The 25,116-nt window shown below is 44.4% G+C and overlaps 1 protein-coding gene across 1 annotated transcript in view; it reads right to left on the bottom strand.

Annotated features, from left to right (window-relative positions):
• LOC122560489 (uncharacterized) overlaps window positions 1-25,116 on the bottom strand; it is a 105,024-nt gene that overhangs the window by 55,149 nt on the left and 24,759 nt on the right. The window contains exons 6-10 of the mRNA XM_043711137.2: window positions 17,123-17,255; window positions 11,327-11,412; window positions 6,942-7,043; window positions 6,672-6,746; window positions 119-283 (exon numbers count right to left, since the gene is read on the bottom strand). Of these exons, the coding sequence (XP_043567072.2) occupies window positions 119-283; window positions 6,672-6,746; window positions 6,942-7,043; window positions 11,327-11,412; window positions 17,123-17,255 (561 nt within the window). The remainder of the gene's footprint in view (window positions 1-118; window positions 284-6,671; window positions 6,747-6,941; window positions 7,044-11,326; window positions 11,413-17,122; window positions 17,256-25,116) is intronic.

A 25,116-nucleotide genomic window follows, 5' to 3' on the forward strand; every position in this document is an offset into this window, starting at 1 on the left:
TATGCCAATACTTATTTCTGCAGCAAATACAGGACGGTAATTTCATTAATTCCTTTTAGTAATGATTAGAATGCTGAGGTCAGACATAAGTCCACAACCAAACCCTGGATCATATTACCTTGCAGTCCATGTCACAAAGAAGTTTCTCCAATACTTTCTGCCAGTCCTTTTCTTGGGCACACACTTTATTCAACAATTCCTGCATCATTGCATTTAATTGCTGTGCCGTTGCATCCAGCAGCGTTCGACTCACTTTCGAATCTAGTGCTTTCTTGTCAGCTTTCTGCAGTGAGAAATAAGACAGGGTTTGAAAGTTACCAGCCTTCCTTTGGAATGGATCAATCCGGAATCTGGCAAAGCAGCGAGTGTGGATAGAGTCATAGTCATAGAGATGTACAGCACGGATACAGACCCTTCAGTCCACTCGTCCGTGCCGACCAGATATCCCAACCCAATCTAGTCCCATTTGCCAGCATCTGGCCCATATCCCTCTAAACCCTTCCTATTCATATACCCATCCAGGTGCCTTTTAAATGCTGCAATTGTACCAGCCTTCACCACTTCATCTGGCAGCTCATTCCAAACACACACCACCCTCTGCGTGAAAAAGTTGCCCCTTAGGTCCCTTTTAAATCTTTTCCCTCTCACCTCAAAGTCTTGCACCCCAGGGAAGAGACCTTGTCTATTTACCCTATCCATGCCCCTCCTGATTTTATAAACGTCTATAAGGTCCATCCCTCAGTCTCCAACGCTCCAGGGAAAACAGCCCCAGCCTATTCAGTTTCTCCCTATAGCTCAAACTCTCCAACCCTGGCAACATCCTTGTAAATCTTTTCTGAACTTTTCAAGCTTCACAACATCCTTCCTATAGCAGGGAGACCAGAATTACACACAATATTCCAAAAATGGCCTAACCAATGTCCTGTACAGCTGCAACATGACCTCCCAACTCTAGCTTTAACAATTAAGTGGAGCAGTCATTCGAGTTTGCTATTGCACTGAGCATCCAGGTTTTCATTGGAATTTAATTAATAAATTGGAATTGAAAGCCAGTTGCAGTAAGGGTGAGCTTAGGGCTGGTGGGGCTGGAGGCACAGCCACCACTGTTGCGGTAATAAAAATCAATGTTCAGCATTATTCACAACTCCTCAGATCCTGAAGCAGTCCATGTTCACATACAACAAGATCTGGAGAATATCCAGGCTTCAACTGACAAGTGGCAAGTAATATTCGCACCACATAACTGCCATGCAAGACCATCACCAACAATATAACCACTGCCTCTTCACATTCAATGGTGTTACCTTCACTGAATCCCTCACTGCCAACATCCTGGGGGTTATCATTGACTAGAAACTCAACCCGACTCACCACATAAACACACTGGCTACAAGAACAGGTCAGATGCTTGGAATACTGCGGCAAGTAACTCACCTCCTGACTCCCTCGAGCCTGGTCATCATCTCCAAGGCACAATGGAATACTCCCCACTTGCCTGGATGGGGACAATCCAACAACACTCAAGAAGTTTGACACCATCCAGGACAAAGCAGCCCGCCTGATTGGCATCACATCCACAAACATCCCCTCCCTCCACCGCCGACGCTCAGTAGCAGCAGTGCGTACTATCTATAAGACACACTTCAAAAATTTACCTTAGATCTTTAGAGAGCACCTTCCAAACCCATGACTACCTCCATCTATAAAGACAAGGGCAGTAGCTACTCCCTCCACATAACTCACCATCCTGACTTGGAAATCTATCACTGTTCCTTCACAGACACTGGGTCAAAATCATGAGATTCCCTCCTTAACAGCATTGTCGGTCCACCTACAGCAGGAAAACTGCAGCAGTTCAAGAGGGCAACTCACAACCACTTTCTCAAGGGCAAGTAGGGGCGGGCAATAAATGCTGCCAGCCAGCGATGCCCACATTCCATGAGCAAATAAAAAAGTCACAAATTATGGGGCAGAGTCATCTCAGAGGGTTGTGGGAGTCAAAGAGGTAGAGAGGGGTGACACCATGGATAAGATGTGAAAGCAAGGGTGAGAATTTTAAAATCAAACCAGGGAGGGTTGGTGTAGGTCAGTGTGCACAGGAGTGGGCTGGTGATTTCCGATTTCTGGTGGGTAGACCAGCCAGGAGTAGTTGAGTTGAGAGGTAATGAAGGCAGGTTCAGCAGCAATGAGCTGAGAGAGCAGGGAAGACGATGGTTTGACAAAGTTGGAAATAGGGAGACTCACTGATAGCACATGTATGTTGTTGGAAGTTCATGACAAGATCAACTGCGGCCAAGGGTTGTGATCAGGCTGATTTAATCTTAGACTGTTACCGTGGAGAGTTGTGAAGGATTGGAGTTTGGAGGTGGAGCCAAACCTCAGTTTTCACTCCTCCCACATTTTCAGTGAAGGACATTTCTGCTCTTTCAGTATTGAATGTCAGGTAGGCAGGCTGTATTTTATTCATGCTCGCTGGGACACACCTCATTACCCTGTGGAAGGCAGTGGCGAGTTGCCTTTTGAAACCACTGCAGTCCATGGGCTGTAGGTAACCCCCACACTACTGGGACAGATCCAGGATCTTAACCCAGTAACATTGGCGAAGATGGTGTACGTCAGGATGGTATATGGCTTGGAGGGGAACTCTGACAATTCTGCAACAGTAGGAGACTCAGAGAGGGTGGTGGTGAGATAGACCAGGCTTAAGGTAATGATCCTTCATGTCAAAGGCTAAGCTTCATGGCACTAACAAGGCAAGTAACCCAAAGCAGAATGCAGTATGAAACCTTACCCCTCCCTGCTCTATAAAGCCCAGTAACTCTCTAATTAAACTATTCATCCATTTAACAGAGGCCTTTCTAACAGCTTTCCATTTACAAACTGTATTTATCTCTCTCTCTGTCTCTCTCACACACACACACAAGTAAGTTTCAAAGTGAAAGATGTTCTTTGAACAAGTCTATTATAAGCTGACTGTTCATAAGCCCTTTATGTTAAAGCAAAGAAAGCTTTTATAATCACCTTCAATAATGTGCATTAATCAGAGCAGGGACAGACCATTTAGCCCCATTCAACTTGCTACGTCAGTCGCTAAACTTCACCTCAACTCATTCATTCCCAGCCAATCCTTTAGTGCCATGAGAATACCCATTGTCTGGGCATCTACAGCACCAACAGGCAGAGAATTCCAGAGATTTAGAACCCTCTGGGTGGACACATTTCTCTGCATCCCATCATACGTGGCTGGCCTTGTAGCCTGAAACCGTGACCTCAAGTTCTTGACACCTACTGCCAGACCTGCTGAGCATTTCCAACACTTCCCCTTTGTGTTTCAGATTTCCAGCATCCACAGTACCTGTTGGGCTGGAAGCATATTGAAAAAGGTGTGTTTTTTTCAGTACAGCAAACTCTGTTTTAACCAGCATCCTCGATGAGCTGGCAAGAATTATACTCCTCAAATACTGGACGTTTCCTGTATTATTGCAATCTCCGCATAGTCAAATTATGGTGCGAGTGAGAAGGCTATCTGCGAGTAAGTTTTATTTCAGGCAAACTTGCCTTATTATTTAAGTGATTTATGCGTTCCCCTCTGCAATACAGTTCTATTACTTAGTGTGTGTTTTTACATTGATTATGTGTGACTGGGAGAGGACCTTAGCAGGAAAGACAGTGGAACAGCAATGGCAGGAGTTTCTGGGAGTAATTCAGGAGGCACAGCAGGGATTCATCCTGAGGAAAAAGAAGAATTGTACAGGGAGGATGAGGCAACGATGGCTGACCAGGGAAGTCGGGGACAGCATAAAAGCAAAAGAGAAAGGATATGATGTAGCAAAGGGCAATGGGAAACCAGAGGATTGACACAGACCAACAGAGGGCAACAAAAAAAGAAATAAGGAGGGAGAAGATTAAATATGAGGGTAAGCTAGCCCGTAATATATGGGAAGACAGTAAGGGTTTCTTTAGATATTTACAGGGCAAAAGAGAGGCAAAAGTGGACATTGGGCTGCTGGAAAGTGGCACTGGAGAGATAGCAGTGGGGAACAGGGAAATAGCTGAGGAACTGAATAATTATTTCATGTCACAGTCTTCACGAGTTATATCCCAAACATTCAAGAGAGTAAAGAGGCAGAGCTGAGTATGGGGGCCATCACAAAGGAGAAGGTCCTAGAAAAAACTGAATGGCCTGAAGGTGGATAAATCACCTGGACCAGATGGACTACACCCCAGAGTTCTAAGGGAGATAGCTGACGAGATAGTGGAGGTGTTAGTGTTGATCTTTCAGGAATCGCTAGAATCAGGGAGGGTCCCGGGGACTGGACAATCACTAACATGACACCCCTGTTTAAAAAGGGAGTGAGGCAAAAGATGGAAAATTACAGACTGATTCGGCTAAACTCAGTTGTGGTAAGATCCTGGAATCCATTGTGAAGGATGAGACTTCTGAATACTTAGAGGTGTATGATAAAAATGAGCAAAGTCAGCATGGTTTCATCAAGGGGAGGTCACACCTGACAAATCTGCTAGAATTCTTTGATGAAGTAATGAGCAGGTTTGACCAAGGAGAACCAATGGATTTTATCTACCTGGACTTCAAGAAGGCCTTTGACAAGGTGCCACACAGGAGGCTGCTGAGTAAGACAGGGCCCATGGTGTTCAAAGCAAGGTGCTAGCATGGATCGAAGATGGTTTCTGGCAGAAAGCAGAGAGTGGGGATAAAAGGGTCCTTCTCAGGATGGCAGACAGTGACAAGTGATGTTCCACATGACTCAGTTTAGGGACCACAACTTTTCACTTTTTACATTAACGATGTTGATGAAGGAACTGAGGGCATTCTGGCTAAGTTTGCATACGATACAAAGATAGGTAGGGGGCAGGTGGCATTGAGGACGTGGGGAGGCTGCAGAAGGTTTTGGTAAGGTTAGGAGAGTGGGCAAAGAAGTAGCAGATGGAGTACAACATGGGAAAGTGTGAGGTCATGCACTTTGGTAAGAAGAATTGAGGCATGGACTATTTTCTAAATGGGGAGGAAATTCAGAAGTCTGAAGTGCAATGAGAATTGGGAGTTCTAGTCCAGGATTCTCTCAAGGTAAACTTGCAGGTTAGTCAGTAGTTAGGAAGGCAAATACAATGTTGGCATTTATTTTGAGAGGGCTTGAATATAAAAGCAGGGATGTACTTCTGAGGCTCTATAAGGCTCTTGTCAGACCACATTAGGAGTATTGTGTGCAGTTTTGGGCCCCATATCTCAGAAAGGATGTACTGACCCTGGAGCGTGATCAGAGGAGGTTCTCGAGAATGGTTCCAAGGATGAAAATCTTAACATATGAGGAACGTTTGAGGACTTTGATGGAGTTTGGAAGGATGAGGGGGGTCTAATTGAAACTTACAGAATACTGAATGGCCTGGACAGAGTAGATGTTCAGAAGATATTTCCATCAGTAGGAGAGAATAGGACACAAGGGCAGCCAGCCTTAGAGTAAGGGGAAGAGCTTTTAGAACAGAGATAAGGAGAAACTTCTTCAGCCAGACAGTGGTGAACCAATGGAATTCATTGCCACAGAATGCTGTGGAGGCCGGGTCATTGAGTATAATTAAGACAGAGATAGATTGGTTCTTGAGTGTCAAGGGGATCAAGGGTTATAGGGAGAAAGTGGGAGAACGGGGTTGAGAAACTTATCAGCCATGATTGAATGGTGGAGCAGACTCAATGGGCTGAATGGCCTAATTTCTGCTCCTGTGTCTTATGGTTTAATTGGTACATTCCTGGTCCCATAGGTGCTGGTTAATAAAAAGTTTACTGTAACTTTTACCTCACTTTGCCCTTTATATATTGTCCCTCCCTTCCCCATCTAGATCATGATAATTTATAGTTTCCCGTGATTGCTACTTAATTGTTTTTACTTCTTTCTGAATGTTGATCACAGATTTTCTCCTCCAGCTTCTCCTCACTGTTTGTTTGTTGAGAATATACACCCCGCAGTGTAACATCGCAACTCCTGGTCCACAGCTCGAGTCAAATAAGATCTGTCTTTGATCAACATTATCACCAGACCCCCAATCTTCCAACCCCCCCTAACCCCTCCTTCCTTCCAACCTCTCCCCTCACTCACTCCCTCCACTCCCCCTGCTCCCTCACTCCCTCCCCTCCCTATCACTCCTCTCCCCTCATTTCCTCCTTCCCTCCGCTCACCTCATTCTCCCTTCCCTTTATTCCCACTCCTGCCTCCCTCCCTCCATCCGTCTCGCCACCTCCCTTCCTCCACTCCCCTTCTTTCTACTGCTCCCCCTCCTCCTTCTGCCCACTCTTCTCCCTCAGCCCCCCCCTCAGTGTCCCCCTCCCTTCACCCTCCCTCACTCCTTGTGGATCGAAAAAGTAAACAGTGGGCTGTATTTTGTAATGGTAAAGCAGAAGAAGCCAGGACCACCCCTTGTGTCTGATGTACAACACATGTTACATAATTATGTGACTTACTAATTGTTCTGTGTTGCTGGAGAAGCGCAGCAGGTCAGGAAGAAGGGCTAATGCCCGAAACGTCGATTCTCCTGTTCCCTAGATGCTGCCTGACTTGCTGCGCTTCTCCAGCAACACATTTCCATCTCTGATCTCCAGCATCTGCAGACCTCATTTTCTCTTCTTACTAATTGTTCTATCAACCAAAAAAGGCTCTTACCGCGTTGATCTCCATTTCCAAAAATTCTTTGTCGACCTTCTTTTCTTCAAGAAGTTCAAGCTTTTCTTGAATTGCCTGCAAATATTGAGAAAGGAAGTGCAGGGAGGGTTAAAGGTCATTGAACAAACACTGGCAGCCGATTAAAAGCACTGTGAATAAACTCGACGAGCGACCACGCGTATTTGGAAAGCCACGTGGCCAAAATCAATGAGGAGACCGTCACCAAGTGGCGAGCTCTGCCCTCTCAGGAATAAAAGCGAAAAGCATCACCTGGAGTTCATCGTGGTCGGCCTGCAATATTGCAAGGCGACTCTCAAAATCTTCTTCCATTTCTTCCAGTTTCCGTTTAAGGGTTGCTATCAATTCCCTATCCTATAAAGAGAGAAATACAAAGGGCAGCTGTCAGTGCCATTAATGTTCATTGTGCTGTTAAGGTCATGGATAAACAAATGGATTGATGAAACAGTATAAAGTTAGGGATGTGGGGAATGGGCTAGTTAGCTCAAATGATTGGAGGGTGGTGCTAATCACAAGGCTGTGGGCTCGATCCCCATATTGGACAACATTGCAGCCTTTAAAAATCTCAAGTTAAGGGTTACTGTGCAATCGTATTGTCCCTGTCTCTGGGTCAGAGGACAGCTGCCAAGAAATGGACATCTGTTCAACCAACAAAATTTCTTGCACAGGAATCCAGGCCTCGTCAGAGACAAATACCCAGTTCCTCGGGATACAGAATTGTAGACTTCCTACAGTGTGGAAGCAGGCCATTCAGCCCATCCACAGAACACCCCATGCAGACCCAACCAACACCACCCCCTACCCTCCACTCCCCACCCTACACTCCTCAGCCTTGAATAAACTTAGTGACCCAGCCTCTGTGGTCAGGATTTCCACATATTCACCACCCTCTTAGAGGAAGCGATTCCTCCTCATTGGTCTTAAATGGTGATCCCTTACATTGGGAATACACATTCTGGTTCTAGACCCTCCCACAAGGGGAAACAATCCCTCTGCCTCTACCCTGTCAAGCCTGCTGAGGGTCTGAGCAGGTCTGGCAGCATCTGTGCAGAGAAATCCGAGTTAACCTTTCAGGTCCAGTGACCCAGGGTTTCTCTCCACAGATGCAGCTGGACCTGCTGAACTTTCCCAGTAATTTCTTTTCTCGTTTCTGATTTCCGGCATCCGCAGTTCTTTCGGTTTTTATTTAATCTCCTGAGAATCTTATTTGTTTCAATATGGTCCATTCTCATTCTTGTATACTCCAATGAACACAGAGAAACTGAACAACCTCTCCGCAAAACAAAAAGTCTCTCCACACCCAGGATTAACCTGTCTGGACTCCCTCCAGTGCCAGGACAGAGGAACCTCAATTATCCGAACATCGATTATCCAAAAAGAATTGCAAGGTCCCAATGTTTGGCTAAACTGTGTTTTCTGGCATTTGATTATTCGAACAAAATACTCCCCCCGCCCGTGTCATTCAGATAACCATCTGTGTACCATTCCTTAGATGAGGAGGAACCAAACTCTTCACAGTTTTCCAGCTGTGGTCCAACTAATCTCACACATAATTTTAGTAGGACTTCCCTATTTTGTTACTCCATTCCCTTTGAAATAAAGCGTTCCATTCTGCCTTCCATATCACTCGCTCAACTCGAATGCTTGTCTTTTTTTGCCTCTGCAAACGACACAGAGCTGGCTGGGAGGGTGAGCCATGAGGAGGATGCAGAGAGGCTTCGGTGTGATTTGTTCAGGCCGAGGGAGTGGGTGAATACATGGCGGCAAACGTCAATAAGCGTGAGGTTATTTGGTTTCAAGGCAAAAACAGGAAGTTGGATCATTTGCTGAATGCCGATAGATTTGGAGACAGAAATGTGCAATGAGACCTGGGTGGCTTCATATACCAGTCACTGAGAGTAAGCATGTAGGAGCAGCAGGCAGTCAAGAAGGTAAATGGTATGTTGGCCTTCATTATGAGAGAATTCAAGTATAGGAGCAGGGATGTCTTGCTGCAAATGTACAAGGCCTTGGTGAAACCAGACCTGGAATATTGTGTGGAGTTTTGATCTCCTTATTTGAGGAAGGATATTCTAGTGATGATGGGAAGGCAGGACTGACGTATGAAGTGTCACAGAGTCATAGAGAGGTCCAACTCGTGCATACCGACCAGATATCCTAACCTAATCCAATCCCATTTGCCAGCATTTGGCCCATATCCCTCTAAACCCTTCCTATTCATATACGCATTTAGATGCCTCTTAAATGCTGTAACTGTTCCCACTTCCACCACTTCCTCTGTCAGCTTATTCTGTACATGCACCACCCTCTGTGTGAAACAGTTACTCCTTCGGTCCCTTTTAAATCTTTCCCCTCTCACTTTAAACCTCTAGTTCGGGACTCCCCTATCCCAGGGAAAAGAACTTGGCTATTTACCCTATCCATGCCCCTCATGATTTTATAAACCTCTATATGGTCACCCCTCAGCCTCCGACGCTCCAGGGAAAACAGCCCCACCCTATTAAGTATCTCCCTTTGGTTCAAACCCTACAACCCTGGTAACATCCTTGTAAGTCTCTTCTGAATCATTTAAAGTTTGACAACATCATTCCTATAGGGGGGAGCTCAGAGCTGAATGCAGTATTCCAAAAACGGCCTAACCAATGTCCTCTCAACTCCTATACTCAGTGTGCTGAACAATAAAGACAAGCACACCCAACGCCTTCTTCATGATCCTATCTACCTGCGACTCCACTTACAAGGAGCTATGAACCTGCACTCCAAGGTCTCTTTGCTCAGCAACATTCCCTAGGACCTGACCATTAAGTGTATAAGTCCTGCTCTGATTTGCTTTCCCAAAATGCAGCACTTCACATCCAAATTAAACTCCATCTGCCACTCCTCGCCCCATTGAATTGGTTAGGATTATATTCCGGGAGTTCAGAAGAATAGAGGAGGAGTAATCTCATAGAAATCTACGAAATTCTAAAAGGCTTAGACAGAGTAAACTCAGGAAGGTTATTCCCGATGACCAGGGATTCCAGAATCAGGGGCCACAGTCTAAGGATATGGGACAGGCCATTTAGGATTAAGAATGAGGAGAAGTTCCTTCACCTCTAGAATGGGGAGCCTGTTCTCAGCCACAGATTGTGGTTGAGGCCAAAGCATTCAATTATTTCAGGAAAGATTTTGATACAGTTCCTAGGGTTAAAGGGATCAAAGAGTATAGGGAGAAAGCAGGATCAGAGGACTGAGTTGGATGACCAGCCAAGATCGTATTGTAACAAGCTTAAAGAGCTGAATGGCCTGCTCCTGCTTCTTTATTTTCAATGTGTTTGAGATTCATGCGTAAGGGCTGTCAAAATCCTCTGCATAGCAGCATCCTGTAGTCTTTCTCCATTTAAATAATATTCAGCTCCTCTGCTCTTCGTGACAATGTGTATAACCTCACATCTCCCCACATTAAACTCCACCAACAAAGTTTTTGCCTATTCAATTTGCCTGCTTATTTATATTCCTCTGTAGACTCCGTGTCATTCTTACTAACTGCCTTCCATCCACGTTTTTCTTCATCTTCAACTTCACTGTAATATATTCACTTTCCTCATCCAAGTCATAGAGTCATAGAGAGGTACAGCATGGAAACAGACCCTTCGGTCCAACCCGTCCATGCCGACCAGATATCCCAACCCAATCTAATCCCACCTGCCAGCACCCGGCCCATATCCCTCCAAACCCTTCCTATTCATATACCCATCCAAATGCCTCTTAAATGTTGCAATTGTACCAGCCTCCACCACATCCTCTGGCAGCTCATTCCATACACGTACCACCCTCTGCATGAAAAGGTTGCCCCTTAGGTCTCTTTTATATCTTTCCCCTCTCACCCTAAACTTATGCCCTCTAGTTCTGGACTCCTCCATCCCAGAGAAAAGACTTTGCCTATTTATCCTATCCATGCCCCTCACAATTTTGTAAACCTCTATCAGGTCACCCCTCAGCCTCCGACACTCCAGGGAAAACGGCCCCAGCCTGTTCAGCCTCTCCCTGTAGCTCAGATCCTCCAACCCTGGCAACATCCTTGTAAATCTTTTCTGAACCCTTTCAAGTTTCACAAGATCCTTCAAATAGGAAGGAGACCAGAATTGCACGCAATATTCCAACAGTGGCCTAACCAATGTCCTGTACAGCCGCAAGATGACCTCCCAACTCCTGTACTCAATACTCTGACCAATAAAGGAAAGCATACCAAACGCTGCCTTCACAATATTCTAAATATGCCCTAGCGTTGATCCCTGTGATACATCACCACCAAGTTACAGATTGGGATCCTGAAAATGTTTGATTCTCCCAATCATTATTGGAAGCCTCTCTTTTACAAGTGTTAAACAGTAGCTAATACTAAACAGCAAGTGTTAGCTACTGTTTAACCTAACACCTGCCTTTCCTAAAGATGTACTTCTAGCGCTTCATACGTAATGGTTTATCGATTTACCAGTAAAACCTTTCAGGTCCCAAGCAAGCAGAAAAACCTCACAGGACACAATGCTATACCACAGCCCTCAGAACAATCCAAAATCAGAAAACTGGCCAAAACAAAAAATTCATGGAATTTACACTACACACAAAATTTGAAAATATAAAATTGCCGTTCTAACCTGAACAGTTTCATTTTGGAGAATTTGTAACCCATTGTCGAGTAAATCTAACCTCATCAACAAATCGTCAGGAAGGCCTTTCTTATCTAAAAATAAAACAAATATAAGTCAGTCAATAGTCAATACTCAATGCTATAACAATAGATAGATTCTGTCAAAATGGAAAAAAGAAACTTGTGTGCTGTTGCCATTTTTTTTAATTAACTCAATACGATTGAGCATAACAAAGTTTCTTTTTGTTTTTCATTGAATGGAATCTCCCTCTCTGACACTGCAGAGGCACTAGCCATATATTTTCTTCTTCATATTCAGGGATGGTGCCTGAGGACTGTTGAAATGCAAACATTATGCATTTGTTTAGAAAAGGGTGTAAGGATAAACTGAGCAATGACAAGCCAGTCAGTTTAACTTTTATTGTCGAGCTAATAATTTGAGTTGAATAGTTACGTGGACAGATCTGGGTTAATTAAGGAGAGTCTTACGGGAAAATCATGCGAACCAACTCACTGAAGTTCTTTGAAGAATTAACAGACGGGGTTGATGAGATTAATGTTGTTGACAAGGTGTATAGAAACATCTAGAAGATCTTCAATACAAGACCATGCACATTAGACTTACGAGGAAAGCTATAATACAATGGACTGCATGGGACAGTATCGACATGGACACAAAATTGGTTGAATGACAGGAAACAGAAAGCAATGGTTAATAGATATATTTTTCAGACCAGAGGAATGTTTGTACTGACGTTGTCTAGGGGTCAGCATTGGGAACCTTACTCTTCCTGATTTATATAAGTGGACTAGGTCATGGAGTACTGGAGACCATTTCAACATTTGTGGACCATACTAAGCTTGGAAGCATTGTAAACTGTGAGGGGAATTTTATATTTTAAGACTTTTTTTCTTAAAAGTCTAGAAGTACCATTAACCTAATGATATTTTTAGTGTAACTCATATTTTAAACCATGAAAACAAACAGTCCGTGTTTTCTTTTAGCACAAATGAAAGCACAGATATATTTTCCTTTAACAAATAATCAATCCCTCTGGAACCAGTCCGAGGGGATTCTGAGTTCCCACCAATTTATCTCTATACTGATCCCTTCAATCTAATATGTCTTTTGTTATGGACTAGACCAGACCACTCAAAACATTCTTGAGCAGGCAGCCCAGATTATAACTTTGCAATTTGTTTCGTTAAGTGTACAGTGAAAATTACTTGGAGTAAATTAGCTAGGTTGACTACCAGGTTTTAAAACAGACAAAACCTTATTCACAAAATTGTACAATGAAACACAAAGAACAGAATAATGAACCCCTACAGAACTCAATCTACCCAACTAAACTCAATTATGCTGTTCCAAATATATACAAACCCCCTTAAAAACAGTAAAAATGGAACACATGCCTACAGGTTGAAGTTGGAAGGGCAGAAGCAGAGAGAGAGTTTAGCATCCTGTTTCCACACAGCTGAACTCCTAACTAGTTCTGGACTGAACTGCTCAGCTAGAGAGCTGACCACTCCCCTTTCGTTATACAGGTCACTTCTAAAACATGACCACTTTGACCTGAAGTTTCATCTGTTTACATATAAACAAAAGGCCTCTCAAAATCCTTTTTCTGTAGCAAACTAGCCACTTCAGAGCCAGGAGGGTTTTATGACCCCTCTGCAAAAAAAAAAAGGACACAGTATCCTTGGGAAGAGTAACAGCTTTTAGAAAAATGGCCAGTTTTGTGACACTTTCACTATGTTTTTTTTTTCACTCCCTGGAGATCCTTCCTGGATTGCAAGCTAGCAGAATCTTCCAGCCCTTTTCTTTTAAAAGTAACAAGTTTCGTTTTCTTAATCCAAGCCCAAATTGCCATCCATATTCCTACACAGTAATTCACAGCACCTTACTGTCTATAGCCAGACTCCCCTCTCCAGTATCCAAACAGACCATCATTTTCCCAGAAACCCTTCCCTTCCCAATGCCAATTCTATGGCAATGGCAATCACATGGGCCTTGCATCCAGGTAGAAACACTGATTAGATATGCTCGAGATCCTCACAGCGTCTTTTATCTAGGGAGTAAATAGACAGTTAAAACACAACGTTTACAACCTCAAATTCTCCACACTTTCCAATGGCTTCGGAAGTTCTGTTAGCACACTGGTCTTTAGATTAGATAGATTAGATTACTTACAGTGTGGAAACAGGCCCTTCAGCCCAACAAGTCCACACCGACCCGCCGAAGCGCAACCCACCCAGACCCATTCCCCTACATTTACCCCTGCACCTAACACTACAGGCAATTTAGCATGGCCAATTCACCTAACCTGCACATTTTTGGAGTGTGGGAGGAAACCGGAGCACCCGGAGGAAACCCACGCAGACACGGGGAGAATGTGCAAACTCCACACAGTCGGTCGCCTGAGGCGGGAATTGAACCCGGTTCTCTGGCGCTGTGAGGCAGCAGTGCTAACCACTGTGCCACCGTGCCGCCCACAAGTTTGCATCTTCTCAGTAAAAAGGTCTGGGTCTCCTTTAATCTCTAACAATGGAACCACCCAGAGTTTATTCGGAGGCAGATTTCAGGTTACATGATCCACTCCTTTTCCTTCTCTAAGTTAAAGGTCCACATTGTAACAATCTTATAACCTAATAATTGTAACCTCAGAGTCTGTCATGACCTGACCTCAAGATGAATCAAAACACCAACTGGTGTAATATAGGAAATTAAAGCAGAGCAGTAGCTCAAACCAGTATCGCTGGGTGAAAAATGATTCCCACCTAACTTAAAATTTCACCTTAAACATCAGACAGAAGTTTGTACAGTACTTGTGTTAACTTGGGCCACCTTCCCAGCCTTTAGCAAGGAAGAGCCATTTCTCACGTCCTTCATCTACTTCACACACATCGCATCAAACTGGCAGAAGTTGCTGAACCCGATTCCTCAGAGATGCTGAATCGGCGCGATGATGCACCATTGCAGGGCTCACGTTTACTACAAACCAGCCCAGATACTCACACTCCAGTGGGACCTCTTAGGAGAGACCGTCTTGTGACTGACGTTACAAGCGAGTAACAGGGGATGGTGGTGGCAAGAGAGCAGTGAAGAGGCTGAATCGGAGGTTCCAGCCTGCTCCAATGGTCCCCTCCCAGCTCAACAGAGACCATGCACCCCAGAGAACATTGATAGAGAGCAGACAAATGTGTTTGACAGGGCTGGCAAGTGAATTCATCTGAACTGTGGGGAGACTGGTGGAGTCTGCCTCAAACATGAGGAGAGGGTAAAGTTGTCATGATGTCATTGAGATGCCCACTTCCATGTATATATTGGGCAAAGTCAGACACTGTCTTACCCTTTCATTAACTCAATATGGCCATGCAAATTCTGAATGCCAGCAATCTGTCTCTATCAGTATGATGGCTGATGATACCTCAGCCTTATTCTGAGATTATACCCACTGGTCCAAGATTCTCCCACAAGAGGACAATACCTTTATACATCTACCCTGTCAAGTCCCCTAAAAAGTCTTTTGTAGTTTTATAAGATAGTCTTCACTCTTCTATAAACACAGGTTCAATCTACTCAATCTCTCCTCATAAGACAATCTCTCCACCCCTAGTATCAGCCTCTTGAACCTTCTCTGGACTGGCTCCAATGCTTAGCTAAGGCAAACAAAACTGTTTATAGTATTCCAACTGTGGTCTGACCAATGCCTTGTACAGTTTTAGTTAAACCTCCCTTCTTGAAGAAGTAACAAAGAGGATTTTGGTGAGGGCAGAACAGTGGATGTGATATATATGGACTTCAGTAAGGCATTCAACAGGGTTCCCCATGGTAGAACTAGCCATTTGGATACAGAACTGGCTCGAAGGTAGAAGTCAGAGGGTGGTGGTGGAGGGATGTTTTTCAGGCTGGTGGCCTGTGACCAGTGGAGTGTCACAAGGATCGGTGCTGGGTCCACTGTTTTTTGTTGTTTATGTATTTTTTTATTCATTCATTCACAGGATGAGGGTGTTGCTGGCTAGGCCAGCATTTATTGCCCAGAGGGCAGCTAAGGGTCAACTCCATTGCTGTGGGTCTGGAATCACCTGTAAGCCAGACCAGGCAAGAATGACAGTTTCCTTCCCTGAAGGATATCGTGATCTGATGTGAACATAGGAGGTATAGTTAGTAAGTTTGCAGATGACACCAAAATTGGAGGTGTAATGGACAGTGAAGAAGGTTATTTCAGAGTATAATGGGATTTTGATCAGGTGGGACAATGGGCTGAGGAATGGCAGACTGAGTTTAATTTAGATAAATGTAAGGTGCTGCAATTTGGAAAGGCAAATCAGAGCAGGACTTAGACACTTAATGTTAATGTCCTGGGGAGTGTTGCTAAACAAAGAGACCTTGGAGTGCAGGTAGATAGGATGGTGAAGCAAGTGTTTGGTATGCCACTCGGGCCTTTCACCAGCTGGATCTTCCAAGGCCAGGGAAACCTGCTCAACTGTAGTCGAGACCTTTGTTTAAAATGGCAGGCAAAGCCTTTCTCAAAAGCTTCTATAACCAAGTCGTACAGTCATGCAGCATGGAAACAGACACTTCGGTCCTGCCAGTCCATGCCAACCATGTTCCCAAGCTAAACTAGTCCCACCTGCCTGCCCATGTCCCTCCAAATCTTTCCTATGCAAGTCCTTTTTCAAATGTCTTATGTTGTAATTGTACTTGCATCCACCACTTCCTCAGGAAGTCCACTCCACACACTAATCACTGTGGAAAAAACATTGCCCCTCATGTCCTTTTGAAATCTTTCTCCTCTCACCTTAAAATTATGCCCCCTAGTTCTGAACCCCCCCCTCCCCCCCCATCCTAAGGAAAAGCCCTTTGCTGTTCATCTTATCTATGCCCCTCATGATTGTGTAAACCTCAATAAGGTCACCCTTCAGCCTCTTACGCTCCAGTGAGAAAGGTTCCAGCCTCTCCTTTTAACTCAAACCCTCCAATCCCGATATCATCCTGGGCAATCTTTGATGAACCCTCTCTGATTTAACAATATCCTTCCTATGACAGGGAGACCATAACTGTACACAGTACCCCAAAAGTGGCCTCACTAATATCCTTTACAATCTCAAAATGATGTTCCAACTCCTGTACTCAAATGCTTGAGTAATGAGGGCAAGTATGCTGAATGCCGTCTTAACCACCCAGTCTTCGTGACACAAATTTTGAAGAATTACATGCCTGAATCCCTAGGTGTCTCTGTTCCACAACACTACCCAGGGGCCTACCATTAACTGTATAAGCCTTGGTTGTTTTACCAAAATGCAATATGCCGCATTTATCCAAATTAAACTCCATCTGCCACTCCTCAGCCCATTGACCCAATTGATCAAGATCTCTTCGCGATCGGAGACTGTTTGTGTAAAGTCTTGTTCTCCCCCTCAAAGGCAGCTCATGCTTTTTGGGGGCATTTTAGTCAATCTTTGTGGAGAGAGGTCTCCGCTTGAAGTCAGATTGGCTTCCCTCCTCCCATAAAAACAGGAAGTCAACAGCACTATGCAGGAATTTGACTCAGCGCAATCTCCCAAACTACGTCAAACTCAAACTTTGCATGGCTAACCAAGAGGCAGGATTGAAGAACAGCTTCAGACCAGGGATTGCCCTCGTAAACAGCCTCATGTAGAGGACATAATATATTCAATAATGCCCCCATCCCCAAAAAGACAAACATTTCACCAGAATTAGGAGGACAATTAATCACAAACAGATAGGGCACGTCGTGTTCATGAATCTTAGCTCTGTCTAGAGTTTGTGGCTGACCTATTTCTTCAACTTGATGCTTGAGTTCCTCTTCTAGATTATCCACTCGGCCTTTTAGAACTTGGTGTTTGGAAGCCAGTTGTGACAACTGATGCAGAGCATTTAAGGCTGCACCTATGCGTTGGGTTCCAGCCTTAAGTAAAGGGAGGGAAAGTGAATCAGTGGTTGTGCCCATTTCATTCATTCACACACACACACACTTCTCTATTTACATTTACAAGAATCAGAAAACAACCTTTTCGGAAAATACACCAGTCCTGTTTTAACTGCATTGTGTGGAAGTTTAGAAACTGGCTAAGGTTAGGCCCAACTAAAAGCTGATCCCAACCACCCATATAAATACCAGGCTCCAAGAGGAGATCAGAGACTGGGGGACTTTGCAGCGAGTAACTCACCTCCTGATTGTTCAAAACCTGTCCACCATTTACAAGGTACAGGTCAGGAGTGCAATGGAATACTCTTGAGTTGCTTGGACAAACGGAGCTCTACCAGCTCTCAAGAAACCCAATACAATTAAGGACAAGTGTAGCCTGGTTGACTGGCCACTCCATCCACCATCTTCAATATTCTCTCCCGATACCAACAACAGGTAGTGGCAGCAGCATGTACTACTGCAGCAATTTGCCCAGGCTCCTTCAACACTGCCTTGCAAACCCATGACCTATTACCAACTATAAGGTTAATAGTAGCAGTTACATGGGGAACACCATCACCTATAAGTTCCCTTCAAGTCGCACACCATCTTGACTTGGATGTGGATCGCTGTTTCCTCAGTGCCACTCAGTCAAACTGCTGGAACTTCCTGCCTCACAACATTGTGGATGGACCGACACCCAATGGAAGACAGTACTTCCAAGTGACTGCTTACCACCACTTTCTCAAAGGCAAATATGGCAGGCAGCAAACACTGGCCAAGCATGTCCATGAAATGAAAAAAACTGTGATCTTTAATGGAAGTCCCAGAGTTTTCCAAGACACACACTTGTCTAAGCGAAGAAAATAACTATTAAAGCTCATCATTTCTCTATTTACAAAATACCTATAATTTCACAGACAGATCCATCCAACTAAGTTAAATGCCTGCAGATTTTGTGGAAAAGTGGATTGGATTCACGTCCTGTAGAGACCTCGGTTAAATCCAGCAGGTAAATAACATGAATGACTCTGGGGGTGTTTATAAACGGAAAAATATCTATTGTGGCTGCAGTACATCATCTGCAGAGTACAGAAAGTTTTGTTCCAAACGTAACTCATGATTTTACTGATCTGAGAGTGTCTGATACTGACTGTGCAGATTTGAAACAGTACATTCCCTGCTCATTAGATCTTTTGTCTTGTTCAACACAAAACCAAAACAAAAGCCTGATTGGAACTAAGGGCATGAACGCAGCTTGCAAGAGCTGAAAAAGATCACGCTACTGGCTATTTTAAATTCTGGACCACAATTTACTTGATTGTTTTTGATTGCTTGGTCTTCCAATGATACCAGCGTGTGGAAGTGGGAGATTTTAATGCAGGAGCTGGCAAAGAACCAGCTCCTGGCAAAGTGCACGTTAACAGAGCCAGCAATCCAAGGCATTCGCGGTCAGTGGATGAGAAATATGGGCTGGGGGGGGGGGGGGGGGGGGGGGGGGGGGGGGGGGGGGTTGTTCTTTTGCCTTCTAGCCCACAAAGAAAATATTCCCAAGAACTCAACATGAACTTGTCAGGGCCTGTGCTAGACATGACCCTGGTGAGCCAGACGCTGAGTGACATTGACTTCATTCCATGAACATCGTCACACCTCAACATACGGTGTTGGCGTGATGGGGAGCAGGCCCAATGCTGTCAGAAATACATTTAAAATGGCAGCTGGCACCATTAGCTACAAATAAAACACTTTTGCTGCCTGACAGCTATTTCACCTTATTTCCTCCTGGCAGAATTCAGGCCTGGACAAAGTAAAGTCATTTACTAAACCCACATCGTAATCCAAAACCAGCCTGAACAAATAGGGCTTTTGTGGTGTACTGGTAATGTCCCTGCTTCCAATGCCCATCCACTCCAGATGTGTGTAATATATCTGCACAAGCTGATTAGAGAAAAATAGGTCAAATAATCTGGGGTGGCACCTTGGTTAACACTGCTGCCTCACAGCGCCAGGGACCTGGGTTCAAATTCTGGTCTCGGGTGACTGTCTGTGCGGAGTTTGCACATTCTCCCTGTGTCTGCATGGGTTTCTTCCCACAGTCTAAAGATGTGCAGGTCAGGTGAATTGGCCATGGTAAATTGCCCAGAGTGTTCAGAGATGTTCAGGTGCATTAGTCAGGGGAAATGTAGAGTAATAGGGGAGGGGAATGGAACTGGGTGGGACATTATTTGGAGGGTTGGTGTGGACTTGTTGGGCTAAAGGGCCTATTTCAACACTGTAGGGATTCAATAATCTATTCTAAATAGGTTGGTCCACTCATGCATCTGGTGGTAGCGATTAGTTTCGTTAGAAGGTTCCGGTACTCAATTGTTGCATTTACAATAACAAACGACAACGTACCTAAGTTGTTTTGTATAAAACAAGAAATATCACTTACTGTTGACATGACTGGTTCACTTTTATTATCATGGGAAGCAAGTGTTTTACCAAGCCATCAGTTACAGTCAATAGTTATTATTAGTCCAAGTATACCAACTCTCGCTGTTCAACTATGTACACTAATCCAACTCCTTCATGCCGATCACCCAATGTTGGCTTCACACCTGGCATCTTCCCTTGCCGCCACTGCAGGTGTAAAACCTGCACCCACACGTCTCCCCCCTCACCTCCAGCCAAAGCCCCAAAGGATCACCAGGCAACATCTCAATGGTCACTCAGTGTGTCAAAAACTAAGGTGTTATATTAATGTTATTCAACTTAAGTATATATTTACCACAATTTATACAAAAAGGTAAACGCAATTATTGTACTCCCTCTGCAACCCTGAATTGTCCGAGGGATTTCTGGATGACTTTGATGCAAACCATGGAACATTACGGGCCACAGATCAAATTTAAATCATTATAGAATAGAATAGAATCCCTAGAGTGTCTGTTCAAGAAAGAGATGGATAGAGCTCTTAAAGATAGTGGAATCAAGGGTTATGGGGATAAGGCAGGAACAGGATACTGATTGTGGATGATCAGCCATGATCACAATGAATGGTGGTGCTGGCTCGAAGGACCGAATGGCCTACTCCTGCACCTATTGTCTATAACAGGCCCATCAGCACAACAAGTCCACAGCGACCATCTGAACAGTAATGCACCCAGACCTTTTCCCCTACCCTATGTTTACCCCTGACTAATGCACCTAACCTACACATCCCTGAACACTATGGGCAATTCAGCATGGCCAACCAACCCTAACCTGCACATCTTTGGATTACTCTTATTAATCCGTTTATACCTGAGGCTGTAAAAACAAACAGCATTGGGCTTCGAGTCATCATGTGAAACGGGCAAAACGAGTTCAAGTGTCAGTTAGATGTGCTTCCACTGAAATCAACGGAAGTGAACTCAGGAGGGACGTGTAATCGGCCTCTAGGTGGCTTATGACATCGCTCTCAGTCAAAATGACCTCTTTGCCATTCTGTTTCGGGATCCCTCCACTGATGTGGCATCAGCCTTTTCCACATATCCACATCAAAGAGGCCAAACTAGCGCATGTGAGAAACGATTGACAGGGTTCACAAGGTCACCATAATTCACCATGGGGCAGCACAGTGGCTCAGTGGTTAGCACTGCTGCCTTACAGTGGCGGGAACCCAGGTTCCACCCTTGGGCAACTTTCTGTGTGAGTTTCCTCCCATAGTCCAAAGATCTATGAGTTATATGGATTGGCCATGCTAAATTGTCCACAGTATCCATGGATGTGCAGGCTAGGTGGGTTAGCCATGAAAAATGCAGGATTATGGGCTGGGTCTGGGTGGGATTTTCTTTGGAGGGTTAGTGTAGACTTGATGGCCTGCTTCCACACTGTAGGGATTCACGAAGTGAAATGCAGACTATACCAGGATATCCCTTGTTTTAGCCTTTTTCTTCAATTGTCTCCACTTCCACTTACTTAGGACAGCCAAGAGAATGTTTTAATCTTTTATTTTAAAAAATCAAAAAGATATAAACAATCCTGTATTACTTTCCATGGCAGATGTCAAAAATACTTGGAAGGGAAAGTGTCTCTGATTTCATAAAGTTAGAACATAGAACATAGAAGAATACAGCGCAGTACAGGCCCTTCGGCCCTCGATGTTGCGCCGATCCAAGCCCACCTAACCTACACTAGCCCACTATCCTCCATATGCCTATCCAATGCCCGCTTAAATGCCCATAATGAGGGAGAGTCCACCACTGCTACTGGCAGGGCATTCCATGAACTCACGACTCGCTGAGTAAAGAACCTACCCCTAACATCTGTCCTATACCTACCACCCCTTAATTTAAAGCTATGCCCCCTTGTATATATAATACTTTATATATGGCAGGTCACCGAAGAAGCAGAATAGAACAAGATTTGAGAGCACCGAGTTGTTGGCTGTGATTGAGGACTGTCAAAGTTGGATAGCCATGAGCTGTCGGCGTTATAAAAGAATTTGAAAGAGAGAAACACAACTCACAAGAATTTGGGCCATTCTTTGAAGCTTGTATCATTGTTTTGCAACATGATCCCATAAAACAAGAATGATTTCAGAGCCAGTGGACTCTATTTCCTTTCATTATGCCTACCCGTCTTAATTTGATGGCACCTCCGACCCATTCACATCATAGAATTGTTACAGTCCTGAAGTGGGCCATTCGGCCCATCATGCCTGCACCAGCTCTCCAACAAGCATCCCACTCAGTCCCACACTCCTGTTTCTTCCCCCCATAACACTGCATATGGTTCCTCTTTCAAAACAAAGTAACCAGTTTTCCAGTTCCCTTTGAATGTCTTGATCGAACCTGCCTTCACCCCACACTCTCAGACAGTGCATCCCAGAACGTTACCACTTGTGTGAAAAAGCCGTTCCTCAACTCTGCATTGCTTATCTCCCAAATTACTTTAAATCGGTGCCCGCTTGGGTCTTGATCCTTTCAGGAGCGGTAACATTTTCACACTCAGTCCAAGCCACCCATGATTTAGAACACTTCAACCGGATCCCTTCATAGCCTTTGCTTCCTCCAAAGACCACAGTCCAGTCCATCAGAGCTATTTTGCAGATGGCAAGGAAAGGTTCTACCCTGACCTTGATGAGCTCTCACTGCCTTCCCTAAAGTTCAAAATCACACAACACCAGGTTATAGTCCAAAGGGTTTATTTGGAATCACTAGCTTTCGGAGCGCTGCTCCTTCATCGGGTAGCTGTGCTCCAAAAGCTAGTGCTTCCAAATAAACCTGTTGGACCAGAACCTGGTGTTGTGTGATTTTGAACTTTGTCCACCCCAGTCCAACACCGGCACATCCACAGCATGCCTTCCCTTCCACATCATTTTTCTGGAGGTCTTTAGTTCTCTGGAGTTAGTCAAGACTCCAACGTCTGGAGAGAAACCAAAAGGGGGAAAAAAAAGAGACTGGAAAACTCAAAGCAAATTGTGTTCTCCTACTGACAAAGCATGCACTTTTCAAAACAGATACCTCTTCCAGCAGAAGTATCCTGGATTGGAGGACTTGCACCTCTCGGATCAAGCTGTTGTTGAGAAAGGGAATATAGAAGTAGTGGATAGAATGATCACCCCATTTTCATCATGATACAGATTTGAGGAGGGAGTAAGAGGGGGTAAACACACCCTCCGTTATTCTCTCAAGTTTGATGTGGGTTTTCCTTAAAGCAGCCAGAGTGTTCCTTTAGTTTCCATGTAGATCCTGTGCTGATTTTCCTGTATATCCATGTAGCCCCAAATCAGACATGTCTTGTCAGTAAAATGATGTACTGCACAATGCGAGAAATCAGAAAAGGACTTCACTTAGTGGATGAAGACAATTGTCTATTGGCTGAAAGTCACAAACATCTTCAGACTACAAAAGCCAGGCATGATAGTTTTGTAAGTCAGAAAGCAAGAAAAAAAACTTGCAGAAACAATTTTACGACAAACCTAGGGCTGATACAATTTCCCAGCAACGGCACAGAAATACATCATCAAACGATACATCAGCTGGATAGTCAGCCTGAGACACTGATAGGAGTTCAGTCTAACATCATCACAGGGAGGTAGTAACAGAAGGCAAGGCCATATAAGGAGATTTAAAGGCCTTGAAATTATCCATGATTTGGAGATGCCGGTGTTGGACTGGGGTGTACAAAGTTAAAAATCACACAACACCAGGTTATAGTCCAACAGGTTGAATTGGAAGCACTAGCTTTCAGAGCGACGCTCTTTCATCAGACTACCACCAGTTAGAATTAAACCTGTTGGACTATAACCTGGTGCTGTGTGAATTTTAACTTTGAAATTATCCAACTGCTTTCCCTTTTCTATTGAACGATCCATATGTAGTGTCTCAGAATCCCGACAGTATGCAAAGAGGCCATGCAGCCCACCATATTTCTTTTTTTTTAATTCATTGATGGGATGAGGGCATCACTGGCTAGGCCAGCATTTATTGTCCATCCGTAATTGGCCAGAGGGCAGTTGAGAGTCAACCACGTCACTGGAGGTCTGGAGTCACACGTAGTCGAGACCAGGTAAGGACGGCAGTATGGGTTTACCCAACAATCAACAATGGATTCATGGTCATCATTAGACTCTTAATTCCCAAGCTTTTATTGAATTCAAGTTCAGCCATGGACAGGATTGGTCTCTGGTCTCAGTCCAGCTATAATACCACTAAGCCATCACCTGCCCAATGTTCTGCATTGACCCTCCAAAGACCAGCCCCCTAATCTATCCCTGTAACTCTGCATTTTCCATGGCTAACCCACACATCCCTGGACACTAGGGGCAATTTAGAATGGCCCATCCACCTAACCTACACATCTGTGGACTGTGGGAGGAAACCAGAGCAAACCCATGCAGACACGGGGAGAATGTGCAAACTCCACACAGATAGTCACCCGAGGCTGGAATCAAACCTGGGTCCCTGGTGCTGTGAGGCAGCCGTGCTAACCACTGAGCCACTTGCAAGCAGCTTTCATTTGTTCAGCTTACTTTTTCATCAGTCATCCCACAATGGCATATTCACATTTTAGGAATGTTCCTTTTTGTGAGCTGCAAGGAATTATTGTTTCGATCCAATGTTTGGCATTGCCAAAAGCTTCTATTCATTTTAATGGTACAGCATTTACAGGCTATTAATAACAATGTGACCACAGGATATATACCCTAGTGCTGTTTACAGTTTGTGCTGAGCTGGTTTCCCTTTGATAGGCTTTGCTGATTTAAAAGGCATGCCACAAACTCCACTTACTGTACTTATTCCTATTTAAGGGAATGTTCATTGTCGTCTTGGCAATAGACAACTCCCAAAAAATAAACAAAAGGTCAGAAGATCATCTCTGACCAGCTGGATAGTCAGCCTGAGACACTGATAGGAGTTCAGTCTAACATCGTCAGAGGGAGGCAGTAACAGAAGGCAAGGCCAAGTGGCTTATAAACATGTTCATCCTGATAAGTGGCACAGTAGAATGTATACAGAGAGTGTGCCAGATTATTTGTTGAAACCCACTGTAAAAAAAGCTATACTCATATAGTGGCTGAGTGGTTAGCACTGCTGCCTCATAGCGCCAGGGACCTGGGTTTAATTCCACCCTCGGGCGACAGTCTGTCTGTGTGAAGTTAGCATGGTCTCCCTGTGACTGCGTGGGTTTCCTCTGGTGCTCTGGTTTCCTCCCACAGTCCAAACATGTGTAGGTTATGTGAATTGGCCATGCTAAATTGCCCATAATGTGCAGGCTAAGGAAATATATGGGTGAAGTCTGGGTGAGATGTTCTTCAGAGGGTCGATGTGGATTCAATGGGCCAAATGACCTGCATCCACACTGTAGGGATTCTGTCATTTAAAGTTTTGTA

The sequence above is a fragment of the Chiloscyllium plagiosum genome, unplaced genomic scaffold, assembly GCF_037043375.1.
Source record: "Chiloscyllium plagiosum isolate Xiang-an unplaced genomic scaffold, Cpla_swu_hap1 HiC_scaffold_20, whole genome shotgun sequence".
Lineage (NCBI taxonomy): Eukaryota > Metazoa > Chordata > Chondrichthyes > Orectolobiformes > Hemiscylliidae > Chiloscyllium > Chiloscyllium plagiosum.